Below are 22,608 nucleotides of genomic sequence, written 5' to 3'. Positions count from 1 at the left end.
TAGAATCCTAGTTTCCTAATCACTGACTTGTCTGCATCAAGCAATTTTGCTTATCTAATTAACTGAAATAGTGTAATCCTTCTGTAATGAGAATAGTAATAAAAACTATAACAAGTAACCCTCTGTTGAGCACTTACTTTGTTCCAGTCACTGTTCTAAGGATTTGCCTGTATTATTTAACCTCAAAGTACCCTCAAATTAACATGTGCCTATTTTATAGATAAGGACAGTGAGTCCCCATCTCTTAAATGTCTATGAGCAATAAGTGATGGAGTAGAAATCTCATAAGACTATGAGATGAATATGGATATTGTTGCCTATTGAGGTACAATGAAATAGATTATCAGTATGGCTCACCATAGAGGGAGCACTGGAGACTGAAGAATCTGAGTATTTTCTGACCCCAGGAATGGAGCAAATTGAAAGAATAACAGTAGAGAACCACATTTTTTCCTCTGTTAAACCAGAGCTATCTAGAGGAACTCTATGGTATTGACTTGAAGAGAATTGTAGTGGATAAGAACAAGGAAAATTCAAGGCTTATCAGTAGAAATGGAATGTTTGAAGTCAGATAACTCATAGGAATGCTAGTTACCAAGTACAGAATCAGATTAGCAGGAGGAGGAGGGAGCTGGAGAATGTCTGCACTTCACTAGATAATGAAAGTGGAGTGAGCCAAGAACTCAGTTGGAGTTTGACAGAATGAAGCAGAGGGTACAACTGAGGCTGAACTGAGCATGAACTACATTCGGTGACCTTGGCAGTGATACATAATGATAATAAATATAAGCAAATGAATTAAATAGTGCAGCAACATGTGGTCCAGCTAACCTCTCCTTGGGGGATGGACTTTGAAAAGTTCCATAGAGGCTTAAGCCCCAGACAAAATATATAGCCAAGAGGGAAAGAATCTTTTTAAAACATTAGATTGAGTTTCCAGATTTCATACCTTCTATTTTTCTCACTGACTTGGTTGCATTTAGTGCCAGTAATTTTAGTGGTCACATATCCGTGTTGTCCTTCTTGCCTGTTCTACCAGTTGGCATTGCTCTCTGGGGGGAATTTGGTCTATGACTAGAACTCCTTCTCCTAAGGCCTTGTGTAAGGTCACTGGGATAGACCACGACTCTGGTGATTGATATTGGCTCACCTTGTCATACCTTACCTGGGAAAGTGAGGCCCAGGAGAAGGGAAAATGGGTGCAGAATAGATGTAAACAGAAGTATGTTTAATTTGAGGATCCAACATGATTTACATATTGAGGATAAAGTATGAAAACTAAATATCCTTTTTCCACAGCACCTAGAACACTGCTAGACACTGGCCAGGAGTTAAAAAACCTCTCTTGGTTGATTTAATAGTTTGAAAATGAGAACTTTTTTAAAACACACTACATTTAATGCATCTGAAAAAATAAGCATGTATTTTCAACTATTTAATTAATTAATTAATTAATTATTTTTAGAGACAGGATCTTGCTCTGTCACCCAGGCTGGAGTGTGGTTGTGCAATCACAGGTCACTACAGCCTCAAACCCCTGGGCTAAAGCAATCCTCCAGCCTCAGCCTCCTAAGTAGCTGAGACTACAGGTGCCCTCCACCACACCTGGCTAATTAAAAAAAAAGAATTGTGTGTGAAGATGGGGTTTCCCTATGTTTCCCAGACTGGCCATGAACTCTTGGCCTGAAGTCATCCTCGCCTCAGCTTCCCAAAGTGCTGGGATTGTCAAGGGGCGTTTGAACCAGAGCAACTCCATCTTGAATAGGGCTAAGTAAAATGAGGCTGAGACCTGCTGGGCTGCATTTCCCGGAGGTTAAGGCACTCTTAGTCACAGGATGACATTGGAGGTCGGCACAAGATACAAATCATAAAGACCTTGCTAATAAAACAGGTTGCAGTAAATAAGCTGGCCAAGAACCACCAAAACCAAGATGGTGATGACAGTAACCTCTGGTTGTTCTCACTGCTACACTCCCACCAGTGCCTTGACAGTTTACAAATGCCAAGACAACATCAGGAATTTACTCTATATGGTCCAAAAAGGGGAGGCATGAATAATCCACCGTTTGTTTAGCATATCATCAAGAGATAACCATAAAAATGGGCAACCAGCAGCCCTGAGGGCTATGGAGTAGCCATTCTTTATTCCTTTACTTTCTTTCTTTTTTTTTTTTTTTTTTATTGTACTTTTGGTTCTGGGGTACATGTGCAGATCATGCAGGATTGTTGCATAGGTACATACATGGCAAGGTGTTTTGCTGCCTTTATCCCACCCCATCACCTATATCTGGTATTTCTCCCCTCGTTATCCCTCCCCACCCCTCCCACCCTCCCTACCCCTCCGCTGTCCCTCCCTTAGTCCCCCCCAACTGACCGTAGTGTGTGATGCTCTCCCCTTCTTGCTTTTCCTTTATGGATTTGCCCTGAATTCTTTTTTTCACAAGATCTAGGAACCCTTTCCCTGTTAATAGGATTTTAGGTGTGAGCCACTGCACCCAACCAATTTTCAACATTTTATTGTTCAGATATTTGACATAGATGGAGGACTCTAGCTGGATATTCAAAAACGATATTCAAGACATATGTGTTATTTGTACTACCACATCCTTTACCTGCTTATAATGAAAATGAAACACTCAGTGTTTATGAATGTCATGCTAATGAAGTCATTTGCACTAAGTGCTTTGATACAAAGGTTCAGTCAGTAGCCACTTTGAGGCCAAGTTGCTTTAATTTAAACAACTTTTTGTTGGTTTCATTTTCTTTATTACTATTATTTATTTATATTTTAATAAATTTTTAAAGTGTAGTGGACAGAACAACTCAGGAGACCTGTTCTCTCCCCACTGGTGCCATTAGAAAGCTTGTGACCATAGGCAAGTCACTGGGACCTAGATCTCTTTTCTCCTCATTTGTAGACTGATATAATTGTGAGATAATCCTTAATTTATTAAATATAGTATCCAGTGCCTTTTTCCAGTGAAAGGAAACATACAAAAGAATAATTGCAAAAAGAGACGCATATAAGACATTTGCATAAGACTAGAGTTTGAACATAAAATGAATCTCAAAAGACTCTGCCATCTGTATTGATGGTCTCTCTTCTGCTTGTCTTCCTGCCTACTTTGTCGCCTCCTTGCCCCGACTCCTGTTTAATCTCATGTGGTTCATTTACTCTTGTGAAATGTCCATCTTCTTTTTAATTTTCCTAGTTCCCTGTCTGGACTCTTTGGAACCATGAACCTTGTTAATTTTTTTTTTTCTTGAGATGGAGTCTTGCTCTGCTGCCAGGCTGGAGTGCCGTGGCTTGATCTCAGCTCACTGCAACCTCCACCTCCCAGATTCAAGCGATTCTCCTGCCTCAACCTCCCAAGTAGCTGAGACTACAGAAGTGCGCCAACACACCCAGCTAATTTTTGTATTTATAGTAGAGACGGGTTTTCACCACGTTGGCCAGGATGGTCTCCATCTCTTGACCTCGTTATCCACCTGCCTCAGCCTCCCAAAGTGCTGGGATTATAGGCGTGAGCCACCGTAACCCACCAAACCTTATTAATTTTTTTTTAGAATTATGACCGATTTTATGACACATGCCTTTCGCCCAAATTCAGTATGTCTTTTTTTTAAAAAAAAACAATTAAGCCATGATTCATTTGGGGGTAAGACTTTTTCCAAAGTACTGGTACAAAAAATGTCAGATACCTTCTATGGCTATGCCAAACTTGGTGTCTTATGGAAAGATTCCTGTTCCTGGACGCAGTGGCTCATGCCTATAATCCCAGTACTTTGGGAGGCCAAGACAAGTGGATCATTTGAGGTCAGGAGTTTGAGACCAACTTGGCCAACATGGTGAAACTCTGTCTCTACTAAAAATACAAAAATTAGCTGAGTGTGCTTGTGCACATGTGTAATCCCAGCTACTTGGAAGACTGAGGCAGGAGAATCTCTTGCGCCTGGGAGATGGAGGTTGCAGTGAGCCAAGATCATACGACTGCACTCCAGTCTGGGCAACAGAGTGAAACCCTGTCTCAAATTAAAAAAATAAATAAAAGAAGGAAAGAAAGATCCCTGTTTAGTTTCATGGTTTAATTCATTAATATTTTTCCATTCATTCAAAACATGCTTGAGTGTCTTCTTTATGCCAAACTCTGTGCTGAGCACTGTGGGTTATGGTGAACAAGACAGAGGATCTCATCAGGAGGGATGCAGATGCATGGACAGATAATAATAGGAAGTCATGGTAAGTGTATCATATGTCATTTGATGGGGAATTTTTCACAGAGGAAGAGGCAGGTAGATAACCCAGACTTGAAGTCAGATATAAACTTAAACCTTCCTTAGTTACTTCTTAAGTAACCTCTAAGCTGAGTTTTTGAAAAATAAGTTTAAAGGGCAAACAAATGAATTAGTCAGGGTCAAGTCAACATAAACAGAAACAATTTAAATATTTTACACAGAGGAAAATTAAAATAGAGAATTAGTTACTCCAATGCTAAAAGAACTGAGGCACAAAACCAAGCAAGATAAGGCAATCCTGAGACTAGCAAAAGCAGGGAAGCCACCAGCTCCCCTAGGGCTGAGAGGACAAAGGGAAAAGTGTATTACCACCCACAAGTTAGGGCCACTAGCAAAGCTGGAATGATGTTCAGCTCCTGAACAGTTGTAGGAACTGATAACACAGAAGACACTGCCTGTGGCAGAGCAAATATGTATGTGTATGTGAGAAAGAGAGAAAAAGACTAAGTCCCTTCTCCAAGACCTCCAGTCTTCTGATTGAGTCTATCATTGGCCAGATTTACCTGGAAGCCAGTCAGTTGGCAAAGGAGCCTAGGAAATATCATTTCCTGAAGAATATATATGAGAGTAAATAAGCAAATGTTCACACCATTCATTGGCAAATAAAAAGTCAAAGGTTGGGTGTCAAGATGGCTTGGTGTGGTCGTGAGAGAAAGAGGATGTATACAGAGGTATCAGCATAAGCCAAAGCACCAGGATAAGAAACAGCATGAGATATGCACAGAATCTCAGTCAGTGTCACAAAGTTTCCAGTATGAGTCAGAGATTGATAGGAGCTGAATGTAGGCAGGCACCCAACATGAGGAACTTCGTGTGACTTAACAGAGCTGCTGGCCATTTTCCCTATAGGCAGTGGGAAAATCCTGAAAGGTTTTCAACAGGGAAGTGGCAAGCCCATATTTGTATTTTAGATCACTTGCCAGTTGTGTAGACTCCCAGAATGATTTTGAAGAAGCAAAAATCTAATTTCCCTTCGCCTTGTCCTTCTCAAATTCATTCAAGCAGGAAGCAATGAGAAGCAGCAGTAAGAAATGGAAAGAAGGATGGAAAGCATAAAAATGTAATTGACAGGATGACTGGATGTACAGGTGAGAGAGAGGGAGGATCTAGGGATGATACCCAAGTCTCTCACCTCAGCTGAGGCTGGTGGTTTCGCTAAGTAAGGTTAAGTTTGAGTTGAGAGCCTATGGGACATCAAGCAGAGACATCCAGAAGTGGATGGAATCTGTACACAGGTTATTAGTGGGTGAAAGAGAAGAGAAGTGGACCAAGACTTGACCATAAGGAGCAACAAAAATGTAAAGCCTTAAAAGAAAAAGAGAATATCAGACAGGTCCAGGTATGATTGGATTTAGTGGTAGAAGATGATCTTTTTCTAGATCATTTTCAGAAGAAGAAGTAGTAGAAACTAAATTGTGCTGGGTTAGGAAGTAAAGGAAGACAAGAAAGTAGCAGTGGTAAATGTAGATGTGTCTTTTGAGAGTTTGGATAAGGTGAGAGAAAAGATGGGATGAGATCCGAAGTTGGGATGGGTTTTCATTTGCAGGGGGTTGGTAAGACTTGAGGATGTACATGGCCAGGTCCGAAAAATCAGAGATGAGTTTAGTCATTAGAGAATAGAGAAGTAGAGACCAAGGGGCTCAGGCTGGAGTCAGGCCTAGAGACACTTGGGGGAGTTTCCCACAACTGTTTGCCAAGGAACTGCACTTATGCTGCAAAGACAGTGCATTTAGAATTCCAGACTCGGCGAAGAACCCAGGTAGCACTTTCTGGCTTCAAGCAGAAAGCACCTCTATTACTGTGTGTGTGATTTTAGGAGATGAACAGTAGCAAAAACTAGCAGTTGTGTAGCACTCTGCCTCCTTCAAACTGGGCTCAGAGTTTCATTTGATTCCCCTGATTGTCTCATAGCTGTGTGTACACAAACTATATATATACATATATACACACACATACACAAACACAAACACATACACATATATAAATATAAGTGTATACATGCACACATAGGTCTACATATATTTTATTGTCTCTGAGAAACTGCTTGTTAGGAACCTGAGACACACAGCAAATAGGACTTGCCAAACCTTTCATAATTTATACATGATTTAACCCAGGTTTAACCCATGCGTGATTTAATCCATGGCTCGGGAGTCATAGGGCCATCTTTAACAGATTTTGTCATTCTGGTAGATTGGCCTGGAGTATGGCAAGTTTTTAGGCACTGTCCCCTTCACTTTACTTCCTGGTTCCCTAGACCTTTTAGCCTCAGAGAGTTTGGGGGCCCCTCCCTTGGATCCCCTAGTGTTCCAGGTAGTAAGTGGTTTTGTTGAGTACCATAGAGTCAGTTTTCCTATGATGGCAGCTCTTCCCATCCCAGCCTCCTATATTCTGGCACAAGGCTTCCCATATTCTGCCCACAAAACTTTCCTATCTGAGTCTCTTCCTTTCCACACCCAAGAAAAGGTGCCTCCAGAACCCCCATACTTGCAGAACTTTTCATCATGGCCCCATTCTCAAATTCTGTCGTCCTTCTCTACTACTAGATTTTCAATGTTTGAACCTAGTATATCCAGAAATCACCCATTTCTCCCCATTTCTACTCAAACCCATGCCACACAAACCTGGTGCGGCTCCTGACTCTGTCACGTACCGGCTGGAACTAACTGAGCAAGCGACTCAGCCTTAGTAAACCTAATGATACTTTGCTGAGTTATTGTGAGGATTTCAGGAGATAACTTATTTGAAGGATCCAGCTCAGTGCCAGGCTTAATAAATCTTAGCTCCCTTCACCCATCAGAGTGGCCTGGATCTCTTATCCACATTTCCCAGCACTTAGCACAGTAATATAATTAGCAACATTAGTATATCTAAAAGGCAATTACCGTTTAATTGCTCTGGCCCCAGCCAGCCTGAAGTTTCTCTCCATTTGCTTCTAATTTGGGATTAAGATTTTTAAATCCTACCCTGGCTAGTCACAAAATCATTGCCTTGGAGAGAATTGAAAATAGCTGTAGGCAGCCATTGATTATACAATAAAAGATTTGGTAATTCCTTCCATTTTGTTCTATATTAAAATGTATATATCAGTTTGCTCCTGGCCAGTGAACTAATCAGTTTCAAGTGGCATTTTTCTGAGAGTCAGTGAAGGATGCTTTTTGGTCAGACCAGCTCTGGTCTTAAGAAGGCAAGCACTCCTTCAGATGCTCACACTGATTTCATTAAAATAAATTAGTGCCCTTGTATAGATTCAGACTCAGAATCAAGTTTCAAGCATCCTTTCTTAGAAGACATTTATTATTTATATTACATACTCAATTTAAAGAAGCAAATGCACTTCCCTCAGCCTGCAAAGTTTGTTTATCTTAGAGCTACTGTGAGAATATAATCCCCAAATGAAGGCAGCGTGTTTTATTTCTCCTCCTCTGACTCAACGTTGCATAAAATAACAGCAGCCTCTAATCAAGAGGAACCCAATATACTTTGAGATTTCCAATCAAAATCTTTAATATTCGAAGGGCACATGTGCATTTGAGGAAACCTAGATTGCCTTAGGCCACACGGAAAGCATTTACATCTGAACCGCTTTACATATGATTGCGAGTTAAAGCAAATTCTAAATAACTTTTAGCAGTTTGAGATTTGGAAAACAGCCTGGCCCATATAAATTCTCCCTTAATACTTTTTCTGTTAAATCTTATGCCAAAGTAAATGGAAGCTGTAGGGAACCTTTGAACTCAGTTCTCAAAGGACTGTGGTGAAGTTAGATTGGCAGAGCCAACGTTAGGTTTTCAAAGGAAGATTTTCCTTTTGTTCCCCCTTGAAGTGTCCATGTCACAGTCACCTTCCTTGGTGGAGGATGCAGTCTTGCTTCCTGGACCGTCTTGACTCTGGACCATATATGTGCCTCTGAGAAATGGGCTTTCTACTATAACGAGCTTCTCAGTGGGACTCTTCAGGAACCTTGGGGTTGGCATCCAGGCTTCTTAGCTCCTTTGCTTCACAGTTCAGTCAGCTGCACTTTTCCTTTTCTCTTTCCAAAAGAGCTATTGAGTGCAAGAGCCCTGGGGTTCAATGCTACCTCTTCCTGCCAGTAGCTTCACTTTTCCAAGCTTCACTTTCCTTTTCTATGAACTGGAGATTAAAATTAGGGTGGTATATTTCAAAACAGCTAGAAGAGAAAAATTGTAATGTTCCCAACACTAAGAAAAATTAAATGTTTGAGTTGATGGATAGCCCAGTTACCCTGAATTGATCATTACACATAGTACACAGGTATCAAAATATTATATGTCCCCCCAAATATGTACAACTGTTATATATCAACAAAAAAATCTGTATCCTCAAAAAAATAGTATGGCCCACATGGATCCCACATTTCTCTGAACATTTTCCTCTTGTACTCACAGCTTGCAGTTCATTACATTGCATTATTTATTTTTATTGATAATGATTATTAAAATATAAATATATTTTATATTCATTATATTATATATGTATGTATGTAATATAATGTACTATATATGACATATATTGTACTGCCTCTAGAAGGCTGGGACAATGGCTTGTGCCCTATGTACCATTCTTAGAGTCCAGGCCATGCTGAGCACACAACTGCTTCTTAATAAACAACTACTGAATGCACTCTTATGAAGGTACCTCTTTATCCTTCTGTATCATAATTATAGACAGAAAGTATTATTCATCAGTCAAGCAAGCATGCAAAAATATTAACTTTGTTCCCCTCATATGTGCGGTTTCTCTAGTCTAGATATAACCCTGAAGGAAAAAATGGCACTTATTTTTTGCCCTTTTTATCCTAATTCAAAGGAACATATTACATGTTTGCTAATTGTTTGCAAAAAAAAGTTTAGATCAGCTTTTTTTGGTTTTGCAAAATATTTTTGTAATTAGTCCTCATATCATGCATATAGAAAGTCAGCATTATTTGGCATAAATTGTTACTATTTATGTAAATTTGAAAAATAGTATCACTTAGACAGTTTCTAAGTTTATCATGCCAAAATTGAATCTCAAACTAAAGTGGGCTATATGCTACCCGCTGTTTAGAGTTTTTCTTCACCGCTCTACAGAGTTACTTCAGGCTTGGGGCTGGGCCTGCTGGCTTATGCCTATAATCCTTGTGCCTTGGGAGGCTGAGGCAGGAGGATCACCTGAGACTAGAAGTTTGAGACCAGCCTGAGCAACATAGTGAAACCCTGTCTCTACAAAAAAACTTAAAAATTGGCTGAACATGATGACATGCTCCTGTAGTCCCAGTGACTTAGGAGACTGAAGTGAGAGGATCACTTGAGCCCAGGAGTTCAGGATTGCTTTCAGCTCTGATTAGATTTCTATTATCCAAACTTGGTAACAGACCAAGACCTTATCTCCAAAAAAAAAAATTACTTCAGGTGGTCATGGTGCCTCTGCTTACACACTGCCAGTTACAGGGGCTCACTACTGCTGGAAACAGCCTTTTTCCATTTCAAGCAAATCATCTTGAGCTGGTGTACAGAATGCTTGGAGATCTTTATGAAGTATAGAGGTATAAATAACCATATTTGTTACTGGCTTTGAAAGAGAAGGGAGAAGACAAATTGCCATTCAAAAACCTGCATGACTTGTATGTTATAATCACAAAGAAATTCTTCTCGTTGTGTTATTTGTTGGGTGTACCAATTATAAATCATTAAAGGGAGACTGAGAAAAGTCAACAGAAATCTGCAATCTGACATATGTGGAAAGGCAGTGACTGAGAACCAGTGGTTTTGGAATCAGTCCTACCTGGCATTGATTCCTATCACCATTAGTAGCTTTGAGCAATCCGCTTTACTGTCTGGTCTTCTATTTCCTCATCTGTGAAATGAGGGTAATATTAAGGATTAAATCAGATTAAAATTGTAAAACAAAACACCAACACAGGGTCTGGCTCAAGATGGTGTTAAATAAATAATAGCCAGCATTATTATTGTGTTATTTTTATTATGAGAACCAAAGGGGTTCCTATTTGACCGATAATGGATGTTTCTTAAAGAAGAAAACTGTATGAGGACTCTGAGTTTACTATCATAGTAGCCAATTAAGTGAAAGGGTGTTAATAGAAACAGCCCCCAGTCGTCACCTCCCCACAGTCGGGTTGTGTGGCCTAGTTTTTCTATCTACTTTCACAGCCATGAACCTCTTATCTAACATGCAGCCCTAGGAGTTTCTCACACCCTTACTGAAAGGGCTGACCAATACCAAATACTGATCATATCTTTATGTAAATAAAACATCAGCTAATTTCTTATTCTAATCAATATTTTTTGGTCAGGTCAATGTTGTGTTTCTAAAACAGCTCTCCTCCAAAAAAAATTATGATTTGAAGCATTTGGCAATTTCCATGGTGTAAATCCTCCCAGCACGACGAATTGTAAGCTCTCAAAGTCACTGAACACAGAGTTTGGAAGAGATGTGCACAGTTGTTCAAGTTGTTGCCACTCCATTACATCACTGGGGCATGCTAAGGCTTATGTTTTGATAGTGTAGAACAGGATAATTGACAACAGCAAAACCTACAAGCCAATGCAATAGAGGAAAAGTGGTTTGTCCTAGAGTGGATCACTATAATACACTTGACAAACATGATTCATCCAGAAAGTAAGTTAATGCCAGATTACTTGAGCAAAGTATTTCAGTGCTGTCTTTCTGTCCTTATTCTGTACTCTTCAGTTATACTTAGAAGATAAATCTTTCCCTAGCCTCTTGGGTTATAGGAAGGAAAGTCTCCCTAATCACTTCTCAATTGTTTGAATGTTTCCTTAACTGATATAGATATTTGCTCGTGGACATAATCCCCATGTTTATGAAAATATCTTCCTTTTCTCCCTCCTCTTTCCCTTCTCCCCTCCCTCCCTTCTTCCTTCCTTCTTTATAACCATCCTTCTTCCTTCAGAAGTATTTTTTTACCATTTTTTGTATTCCTAACATCCCTACAAAATCATCAGAACAGGTAATAGTACTTCTGCTTTGCAAAAAAAAATGGTAGAGAAGCGAGAAAATCATTCTAATTATATAAATCTCTACCATGTTATTACTTTCATTTTTAATTTGTCATTTTGTTATTTTGAAATCTTCATTGTTATTCAGACATCTCTTACTTTTTCTTCCATGAGTGGAGTGGTATACTTTCAACCTCTGACTACTTTTCTTTTGTGTTATAAATTTAATTTTATTCTCTCCCTCACAGTTTTTGAAAACTGTTTTATACTTTATCTAAGAAGTTGTATTACAGTATTGTAAATACATTTCTGAGAACTTTTAATTAAGTGATGATACCTAGCACTTTCTCATCATAGTTAAGTCCCTGGAGATGATAAAACAGAATCCTTTTGGGAAGTGGTTCTGTTCTCAACATCTCATCACTGGAGCAAGCAGAATTCTGTTACAGACTTTGAACTGTTAGGTTGATATCAGTGGATGATTATTGTCAACACAGTGGATTTATTTTAAAATCCAGGTTTTCTCACTAAAGACCTCTGAAAATTTTTCCAAAAGCCTAATGACAAACAAAAGAGAAAAAGGCATTTGAGATAACCAATTCGGCATCTGCCATGAAGCCCTCTGCAGACATGCTTGAGATCATCGCTTGTACCATCCTAATCTTTGTGAGCATCGTTGGAAACACTTGTCTGTTTTATTCTACAAGAAGATGTATCACTGGGCATTTACAGACATCCTTTCTTCTAGTTTTGAATCTTATATTTGTCAACCTTATTAAAAACTTGGTGGTAAATGTAATGAAAATTGTTTACTCTTCTGGTATCATGTTGGATTCAGCTGGCTGCAAAGTTCTGCTCTTCACATCGGCCCTAACAACTTCACTGACCATCTGGTTCGTGTTATATTTTTCATTGCTTTACCACTGGAAGCTTTACCAAATTGTGCACCCCTTGAGTGAGAATCCAAGCCTGGACCAACAGAAGCATTCCTTGAAGGTGGTTTCTGTACTTTGGGTGGCTGGTGTGGTGGTATACATCCCAGTTTTAATTCATACGAGAAAACGAGAATTCTTGAATGCGGGAAATGATACACATCCTTTGTCTACTAACAGGATGTACATGGATTGCCCAGTTGTCTTTCAAAATAAGCAGGTAGAGTTTTTCTATGGGAAAATTGTTTTGGTTCTGATTGATATTCTTCCTTTAGCTACTTTAGTCTTTGTCTGTTTCTGGATGTCTTTCCTCCTTTCGGAGAGAAAGAAGATGACATATGGTGACATCTGGATTGGAGATGATGATTCAGAAATTGAAAGCCTTAGAGGGGCCAAGTTCAGTATTTTATTAATGTTGCTGATCACTCCACTTTGGATTTCTCACTTTATCTTAGTCTGTTTCTTGAAAGACTTGGCAGCATGCATCTTTATTCCAGCTGTTCTCACAGCCCTCTCTTCAAGCTTCTCTGCTATCAGTCCTTTCTTGCTTATGTTGGTTAATTACAAAATGAAGTTGGTGTGCTTCTGCGGTGCCAAAGAGGAAAAACCCACACCACAGCCTACAAATGTTATTGTTTCTCCATATGCTTAATGGCAAAAAATTCAAGTTTAATTGTTGGAAAACAGACCCTGTCATTGGAGAGTACAGCTAAAGTTTTCATAGCTCTTATCAACAGTTTCTGAAAGGACCTCTAGAAAATTGACTCTTCTTCGAAAATAGACTTCAGAGAAAACTGTTCAAGAAAATATATGAACATTAAGCTATTGTAAGTTGAAAAAAACAGTCATCACAACATTAGTTATTTAGGACAATACCAAGAGTTCTAATATAAAAATTCTAAAGTAACTCAACAGTTTTCAGTCTGAAAATGAACTCATGTAAACGATATATTATTTATTCTGTGCAAGATATTGTGTTAAAAAAAAACAACATATTGATGAAACTGAAGATAATAATTCCTGGCTGAATTTTAAAGGTACACATAAATAATCTTATGTTTTTCTTGAAATGCTTTCACACATATTAGAAGTGTATTATGTAGGTGTACGGTGTTCAGTTTTTGCACTTTTAATAATAGTACCTCACCTATGATGGAAGCAGATTTTGTTCATTGTCTTTACCCCAAGTGTCTTTAGTAAGTTAGGACTAGATGAACGCATTGGATTAAGGAATTAGTACTTGCTAAGTCATACTCTTTATGTCTGTGTAGATGTGCAAATATTTGGTTGTTCAGACATTTAACTCACTATTCTTGCTTAATCATCTAAATATATGTTAAACTGTACTGTTTTTCTTCAGAAAAAATGACATTTATTTTATAGGAAATTTGTCTCCTTTAGGTTATCAAATTGGCACATTTACAGACTGGAAGAATTTATAAAACCTTCATAATAATTTGATCTCTGGATTTTGATTCAATAAAAATAAGCACATTATAATCTCACTAAAAATATATGGCTGGGTTTTTCTTTTTCCCAGTTAGCTGGTTTTGCTCTTTGGACTGCTTCCAATACAGTGAGTAATTATTTTCAATATCTTCACATACATTTGTGTAAGCATTGATTTTTAAGCGAATTCTTATTAGATTTTTGCTTTTTTTTTTTTTTTTCATTTTTCTTCTGTGCTAATAGACCTGGGATTTATTATACTGTTGGTCTAGTGAATGGATGTCCCCAAATTGAGATCCCAGTTTTAGAAGGCTGCATTGAAAACTATAAAACTAGACATCAATTAACAGAAGACACTAAGAACATCTTGTAGCCATGAAGTGTTATAGAGAAAGGAAATTTTAAAGTAACCAAGGCCCAAATTGTTTAGAGTTGTGTGTGCCAATGTCTGTCTTTTGTATAGCATAGCAAATTAAAAAAAAAAAAAAAAAGACTTAAGACCCTCTGAGATTGCTGGGTGGTCTTCATGGGAAATGCTTAGTTGAGTCCACTGAGGCAGTTTAATCAAAAGGGCACTAGGCATGAATCCTGTATAATGAAGTTAACATCTGGAGAGATGGGGCATGTGGGGAAGAGGTCACCATGTTTTAATTAAGTGCAGATGTAGCCAAAGCTGAGATTAGCCATTAAGCTTAGGTAGTGGTTCTAAAATGTGATTCTGGGACCAACAGAATCAGCATCACCTGGGAACTTATTACAAATGCAAATTGTTAGGCACCACCTCGACCTACTGAATCAGAAAGTCTGGGATTTGGACCCAGCAGTCTGTTTTAATAAGCCATCTGGGTGACTCTTATGTACTCTAAAGTTTGAGAATAACTCATCTAGGATTGCTTCAAAGTTTAATCCTCATGACAATGAGAATGAAGCCAAGACAACTGACTGAAGATGTAGTCTTCAATGATCCCATACATGCTGCTGTTGTGTCTGCTTCTCTCTAAAATGGCAATCAGGATTGTGATCTGTGTTCCCTATATATACTCAATAATAATTTCCAAACACATCCACTGTAGAAATTAAGTAATCTTTGCAAAATCAAAAATAAAGCATAACCATTTCAGGTGTGCCAAAAATTTGGAACTTGGATTTGGATAGTTTCCTGTACATAACTGAGTAAGGGATCCAGTTCCCAGATTATTCCATAGTTCCTTTCCAGAAGCCAGTGCAAGACATGGTTGGTTGGCTTAAGCCCATGCTTAACTTCCCAGTGCTAGAAATGTTTTATTTTTCTTCCCAGATATTTTCTTCTTATTTGGACCTCATTAGGTCATAGTTTTATCCTTGTTAAAAACACAATAAACAATTGTAGAATTGGTAAGTTTTCATTTACAACAGAGAATAAATCCTATGTTCACTGAATGAACAATATTACAGTTTTCTTTTGAGTTGGGGGGCTATCTATTCTTTGTTCACAATGCAGGATTCTGATCTTCTCTCAGAGGACTTCTATTTGAACAATTTCTTGCTGGGGTGGGTGTGATTTCAGAAAGCAGCCCATTCCATTAAAGCCCATTTGAAATACTATAATTGCAGAGTCTTTGCTGAGACTGACATCCCTGACATTTCCTCCAAGATTTACCCTTGAAGTTAAACCCTCCTTTTACCTGCTGGATCTTTAGATTCTCAGAGAGGAGAGCTTTTTTTCTCTTCACCAAGTTAGATATTTCCTTAACTGTTTTGCATAAGGCAGTTTCCCAACCACTGGCTCTCTTGGCTTCCCTACTCTGTCTTGGCATGTTCCAGATAACCTGTGGCTTTTTAAAGAAGCGGCACCCAGAACTGAACACAACATATTTTTTTCTTTGTGTATGTGTATGCGTATGCATGCGTGTTTGCATGTATTTTTTTTCTATTAGACATTATTTTATATTCTCTTGCACAGCTCCTGTGAGCATGGATTCTTTCATTCTTCCAAAAAGAATTTTAAATGTTCAACTCATTTTAAATCATATGCACAGATAGGGGCAGGGAGAAGACAGAGAGAGAAAGAGAGGTAGATATCAGATTTAAAAGTAGATAAATATGTGTATCTACCCTAGGCTTAAAAACTAAGGTCTCTCCAAACTCTCAAGTTCAGGTATACGTTAGTTTATTCTCAGTATTTGGGTTTCAGAAACCATGAAATGACCCCCAAATCACTTGCAATAATTTTAATGTATAAATTAAAGGGCAAAACTACAAAAAGACCAACACTTATAGGGATTTTTCAGAGAAATCCTGATCTCTAGAATCAAGTTTCTAAAGTAGTGCCAACTTCCTTGCCTTTTTAATAAGACATTAAAAAGGATGGTCATAATCTAATTTTCATTGAAGAAGAAGTTGAAGATTTAAACCAACTAGCTATGGAATATGTTGTGTTATAGACTAGTTGAGGGATGCCTGTGGGTAAGGTATGTTAGATACACAAAGATCTATATACTTTTTGTTAATGATGTTGATGATCTCTGCCATTTCTGTTTAAACTCTACTGGAAAGAAGAGTAATTCATCTGGAGTTAGGTTCATGAACATTCAAGCAATACAATTCAGGGCTAAGGATGCCTGTGGGATTCTGACCTAGATGGTTCAAAGACATACCCTTGATTCAGAGCAGTCCAGGGCAAGTCAGAAGAGCGCTAGACTGGTTAGCAGGAAATGATTTGCATTAGCTGGCTTTGCCTCTACTTAGTAGTGCAGAACCTTGGATGGACTATTTCTGAAGACCTACACAACTCTCCAGGGTATATGGTACAAGGGGAGACAAGAAGATACGCTATTACAATATCATGTGGTGCTGGCCAAGACAAATAAATACACAGCAGGCTGAGGCACCCAATCTACATGGACCCTGGAGCTAAGGGAAGTCAGCAGTAGTAGTGCAGAACCTTGGATGGACTATTTCTGAGGTTTACCATCTGTAAAATATAAAAGATATGATTGCAAATTACAAATTATGATGCATGCCCTCTGCCTCCATCACAGGCTGCAATAAATAAATTCAGCTAAAAAATATTGAAGGTGATTTTTGAAAATAAAATGTTTGACGCAGAGGCAGTGTTGCTTTACCATTGTAGTTTTGGCAAGTTGAAGTAGGAGAGAAAAATACCAGACTTAAAATCAGAAGCGCTGGCTGTGTGAATCTGAGGCAATTACAGAACCTCTGTGAGCTTTGGTTGCCTTATCTCCACAAAGGAAACTATAAAGATGTTTGTCTCCCAGCAGCTGTGTGAGAAAAAGTAAGCAAGTGTATGTAATAGCACCCAGTCCTAAATCTTGATACAGTTTTCTTCACAAATTTTTTTGTGAATGTTTCCTTCAGAACAGTGATGGAGAAATGCAGGCTCTCCTCTAGGAAATAGAGCAGGCTCAATATATTACATTAGTCCCTTGTTTGATATCAAACATTCTCTTGTATTTTTACAAACATGCCAGAAATTTGATATTTCAAGATGTGCTCTGTGCACACTCTGGCTTTGGAATTATTTCCATGACAATCCCTATTTATCACCCCACTTCACCCTCACCCTTCAAGACCCCTTTGTAGAAGCAAAAATACAGCAAGTGATGCTAAATCAATGTTATGCATCTTTCTGGACATTCTGCTCCATAATTCTCACTTCTAGGCCTATTCCCATACTAAAAGCACAGACAACTGGAGCACTTCCTCCTGCCCCAAAACTCCCTCCCCATTTACACCTTCATCCTTCGGCTTTCAGCTTTGCCATGCTGACTTCCCTTCTCTCCAGGGCCCATCTAGATTGGGTGCCTCAGCCTGCTGTGTATTTATTTGTCTTGGCCAGCACCACATGATATTGTAATAGCATGCCTTCTTGTTTGTCTCCCCTGGTACCATATACCCCAGGAGAGTAGTATAGGTCTTATCCAGCACATGCATCCAGAATATTCCACAAATGAAGAAGTGAATAAAGTCCACAGGGCTTGTGCTTTTTCTTTGTTCGTGTGTATTTCTTGGCTCTCCTTCAGTTGCCTCTTCCCAGTAGAAATTTCTTGCCTCTATCATTTTTCTGCTTCAAGATGAGGCATTTACTGACTGCCATGCTTCTGGCCACTGTTGAATCAAGGAGTGAAAGAAACCTAATCCAACATTTGGAATGAGTTGCTTCCTTGCCAGCCAAGCTACAGAGCCAACTGGGGACAACGTTTCTACCCAGACCTTTCAGTACTTTGTGATTATTTTGAGTTTTTATATTGAAGAAAGTAAGCACAATATCAGTGTATCAGTGCCCAGGCTTTCAAATTGAAAATTTTTCCCAGTACAAATTTGGCAGGCGTGTGTGTGTGTGTGTGTGTGTGTGTGTGTGTGTGTGTAGGGGTGCAGGGAACGGCTGTGTTTTCCCAAGTGCTGATAGATTAAAGAGAAAAGAAATAAGTTGTAATGCAAACCCATTGAAGTTACCTCATCACCGAATGTACTATGCTCATTTATTTTGACAAGTCCAACTTATTTTTAATTAGCAGGCCTCCTAGTATACTGGTAAATGGAGCAATAGTGACTTTGGCAGAAAGGGAGAAATCTGTGTAACATGAGCCTTCAGAATGAGTTCAAGCTGACTCCTTGTAAAATGGAGTGAGGCAATACATTTTTAAAAATTTTTCAGTAGAGCAATTTATGTGATATGTGACTGTAGTCACAAATCAATGGGCCTTTTATGAGCCAAGCACACCCGAATGTGTACCCTAAAATGAGTGTAGTTTCTCAAGGAAATTTTGTTGGCCACTATAAGCTTTTTCCAGTGATGCTGCCATTATGTAACAGATTTTTGGAAGTCTTCATTTGGAATTATTTTCAAAGTCAGTTTTCGAGTCACGACAAAAAAATTAAAAATATCACCTGAGACTCATAATACTGGGGTGGCAAGGAGGCTATTTTTTAAATTACTTGTCTATTTTTGTATTATGCAATTTGGTTCTCAGTTACTTTGAGCTCTCTCCGAAAAGGAAACTTCCATGGAAGGAAGCAGTTGGGCCATCACTGAGGTCACTCATGAGAAGGTGACATGGTGTTGATAGACCCATTATGGGCATAAGCCCCTCACACACACTTTAATAGGCACTAGAGGGACTTCTGTTCTTGGCAGTTTATCAAAAGTCTGTGAGAGAAGGAAAAGTCCTACAAATATTGTGTATAGTTGATGCTGTTTGTTTTGTTCTTTATCTCTTAAAGCTGGGCATCAGTTTGGAATTTGAGTAAGGTTTCTCCCAGTGCCATGGGCACATCCAAAGAAGAGAGCCAAGCTGTCATCAGCAGCTTCTGCACAGCATATAGTTCTCAGCAGCCTGGCCCTGTGTCCCCCCATTCTAATCTGTTTCTTCTTTCCCTCTCTATCAATTTTCCTAACCAAATTGGGAGAGCTAAACCATTGAAAAATGCTTCCTTCACCTTTCTCTATTCACCCTCCCTTGCATCTCACCTCTCCCCACTTCAAAAAAACAGTGTAAACACATAACACACCTGCCTAGATAAATAACAAATTAAAAATTGTTTAAAAGAAATAAGATGATTTTAATCAGTGGACAATACTTATGGTGGATAGATCTTGAAAGAGGTGTGCTTTGAGAAGAGGGGCTTACATGCAGAAGAAAACCCCCGGGAGACCTTAGAAAACCTGGGAACAAGTGATTGTAGCTTGTAGAGTCAAGGTGGATGGCACAGGGGAGAAGTTCAGATTCACAAATGACTGAGTCTTGAGATCTAAAAGGGGCCTAATGCCAACCATAAGCATAGTTATAAAAATCCTACATAAAGGATTTTAAGCTGGCCTGTCCTTTCTGGAAAGCCTAAAAAATATATTTTGCTTAGGTATAAACCCACTCTTGTTGGTCTGAGTTGGGTTTGCTCTCTTGCCTCCAAGATGCTGGTCTGGGCTAGACAGAGGATGGCTTCAGGACTTTTTCTGGGTTTGCGCTTGGCACAGCTTCACCCCTTCCTTTGGAGTCACAGCAGAGAAGTGTCACCATGTAAATCCACACTAATCACAACAAAGAAGAACCCTTCCTTCCTCCAGTTGTAAAGTGAAGGAAACATAATCCCCACCTCGTAACATTTTATGTTTGTGAAGGTTTTTTTTCCTGGTACTAAGAGATAAAGTGGACATTCCGTGAAAGCACAAATGGTGATGTGCCAGTAGTTTATTTGTAAGAAATTTTATTTTGTTACTGTTGTGTTATGAGAATTTAAAACAAATTTTAGAATACAAATGAAGTCAACATTTTTGGCAGGAGGCACCAATACAAAATTGGGGGTCATGGTGGTGCTTATTGTTCAATGCCGAATTCCTTTGAAGGGCCAAACACTCAAATGTCCCCACGGTATGTTGATGAGTAGAGTCCCCTCGGAGGGGCTCCAGGGAACTGGGGAGCACAGGCCCCAGGGACAGGTAGGAGCAGCTGCGGCTCAGCTCTAGGCGGTTGTTTGTTGCCATGGGGACTGCAGACCCCTGTTGCCAGAGCTTCAGGTATTTAAAACAAAGCCAGAAATCCAGAATTTTATGTGAAATCACCCAAGGTCTGCAAGTTGGCAACTGATTCAATTTTTTTTTTTTTTAACACTGCTGGGGTCAAACAAATCACATCTGTTGGCCAGATTCAGCTCACAGGGCTCCAACGCATGCCCTCTGTAGCTGTGCTTTCTGTTAAAGCACACTTGTCATGGGTCTGAAAGGAGGCTTACTGGTTTCCATAGTGGACTGGTGTGTGGAATGGGAGGTGTCAGAAGAGCAGGGTGAGAAAAGCGACCACAGTTCACCTCAGTGTCCTTATCATGTTTGATTATTTGTAGCAGCTACTCTAACCTGACCTTATTGACTCCCATCTTGTCCCTGATTTCTTAGAAGAGAGTGCCTGAGAGTGTCAGGGGCTTGGTGGAAGGGCAGATGAAAGAACAGGAGGCATTGTATTGGCCCCTGGGACAACTGCAGACTCACTCTTACCTGTAAAGAAGCAGTTAATGTTGGGCATATAGCCAGGATTCAAAAACCACAGGGATTTCTGCACATTATAATTGAGAATGTAAATACTCTCAAAGTGGCACCCTGAAAAAGACAAGCATTGAAACCAGACAAAAGAAATTGGGTCGTAAACAGAATGAGACATCTTAAAGGAGATAGTATATGGAGGCCTGCTGGGAAATAGAGGCAAACTCCAAATGCCTAGGAGGCGTAGTCTAAGGTGGGATCATCCAACCTACAGAAATAAACATGAGCAGTGTCTCAAGACTTCCTATAATGAGCTGTCCCTGTTGTAAGTCTTGTGTTCTTGCCTATAGAATCAAGAACCTCACTACCATCCTGCAAGTGCAAATAGAAAGATTTCTGCTTTAATGTTACGAGTTATTATCTGCTGGTTATGTTCTATTGGAATGGCTACACTCAACTGGATACTGCTCTCTATATTGTCGGAGCATCTCAAACAGAGGTGCAGTGGTTATTTGTTAATTTGCTTAATTAAGACATATTCACCTACGTTTTATAGTTTCATTTATTTAAAGTTCCGTTTGGCTCCCAGCTCCAGTGCATGTTTTTCTGCTTCATCTTCCCCTATTTCCATGTTCCTGCTGATGCTGTGTTTGTACCATATCCTGACACCCAGAATGATCTTTGTGTTGTTCACCAAGGCCATGGGAACAGAGTCTGTAAATCAATAGTTCATCACGGAGCACACATTTAGTGAAAAGAAATTGGTTTGGTAGAAAGTCTCCTAGTGAACACGCTAGAATCCAAAGAGTCTGGATTGTCTCAGAATCCATCATAATGGAAGAGAAAGTTGTTTTGAGTAATTTTTTAGCAGAGTACGTATATTTTCCTCTGAAAAGCTTTGTGAATTAGAAGATTAGTGATGTTTTTATACCAAGCAATTTGCTTGATAACCTATTTTTAAATTTCTACAAATAATACAATTTCTGATATTAAATTTTTTTTTACAAATAGTATTCTTTTTATTGTATGCCTTACTGTGATTTCAGAAGAATTTTTAACATTTGCTAAATGGATAATTTCATTTAAACATGGAAGTAACATCTTAATCCTTCCTTGGATAGACTCTGTATCTACTGTAATTAAGACTGTAAAAATGTTATATACATACAGGGAAAAAAAGGAGTGGAAATAGGAAAATTAAACAAGGTCATGGGTTTGAGGTAAGGGATGGCAAGTTTTTTTTTCTGTTTATCATAATTATATCGTTTGTAGAGCTTAAAAAAAAAGAATGGCTCAAAATGCGGGAAAAAAGCCTCTTTTTTTAAAAAAAATCTTTTTAAAAAATCGTCTTTTAAAAAGTAGATCTCTTTACACTTTCAATCTTACATTGGGAAGCCTATTCTCATCAGCCTAAATGTATTTTCACTTTCCAGTAATGTACTCCTTGCTGTTCAGCAAGGTACACCTTGGTTAGAGAATCAGAGGGCAAAATGAATTATTTCAGATACTCAAATCTGGGTACATAAGATAATTTATACAATAGGAAAGACAAATTGCAGGAAACAGAAGCTCATTTTGCTCTCTGAGAGCTGCCTCTGCAGAAGATAACTGCAAACCAAGGCGCCGTCAGGAGATCTATATTTCTGCCCTTGACATCTGTAGGTGCCGCTGCCACCGCCGATAGGAGCGATGATAAGTGATGGGAAAATGAAGTGGGAGGTGATGTATCTCACCGTGACAGATTTAAAGGATTGCCCCAGGCAGCCTTGATGCAAGAGCTGACTGAAGACGTTCTGGGGACTGCATCAGGTCACTCTGGCACAGTCAGGCAAAGCTATTTGAGGCAGAGGGCAATGCAATAACTCTGAGGTTTAGATCTGCACTTAGATCCTCTTTCTTTCTTCCTTTTTTTTTTGTGAGGTGAATTGGAGGTTGTGCTACAAATTCTAAAATATCCATTACTCTTGGTTAGTGT

At 39.0% G+C, this 22,608-nt stretch overlaps 2 protein-coding genes across 10 annotated transcripts in view; both read left to right on the top strand.

Moving 5' to 3' along the window:
• The window catches only part of SNCAIP (synuclein alpha interacting protein), a 155,972-nt gene that overhangs the window by 50,266 nt on the left and 83,098 nt on the right, over positions 1–22,608 (top strand). The gene's annotated exons all lie outside the window — the stretch shown is intronic.
• On the top strand, positions 9,586–21,937 carry LOC116544118. Its single transcript, XM_032270282.1, has one exon. It carries the CDS (start codon positions 11,892–11,894, stop codon positions 12,861–12,863), a length of 972 nt encoding a protein of 323 aa, XP_032126173.1. The 5' UTR covers positions 9,586–11,891; the 3' UTR covers positions 12,864–21,937.

This window comes from Sapajus apella, unplaced genomic scaffold (assembly GCF_009761245.1).
Source record: "Sapajus apella isolate SASKATOON/1434 unplaced genomic scaffold, GSC_monkey_1.0 scaffold1, whole genome shotgun sequence".
NCBI classification, from domain to species: Eukaryota; Metazoa; Chordata; class Mammalia; order Primates; family Cebidae; genus Sapajus; species Sapajus apella.
This window is presented reverse-complemented; position numbering and strand designations above follow the sequence as displayed.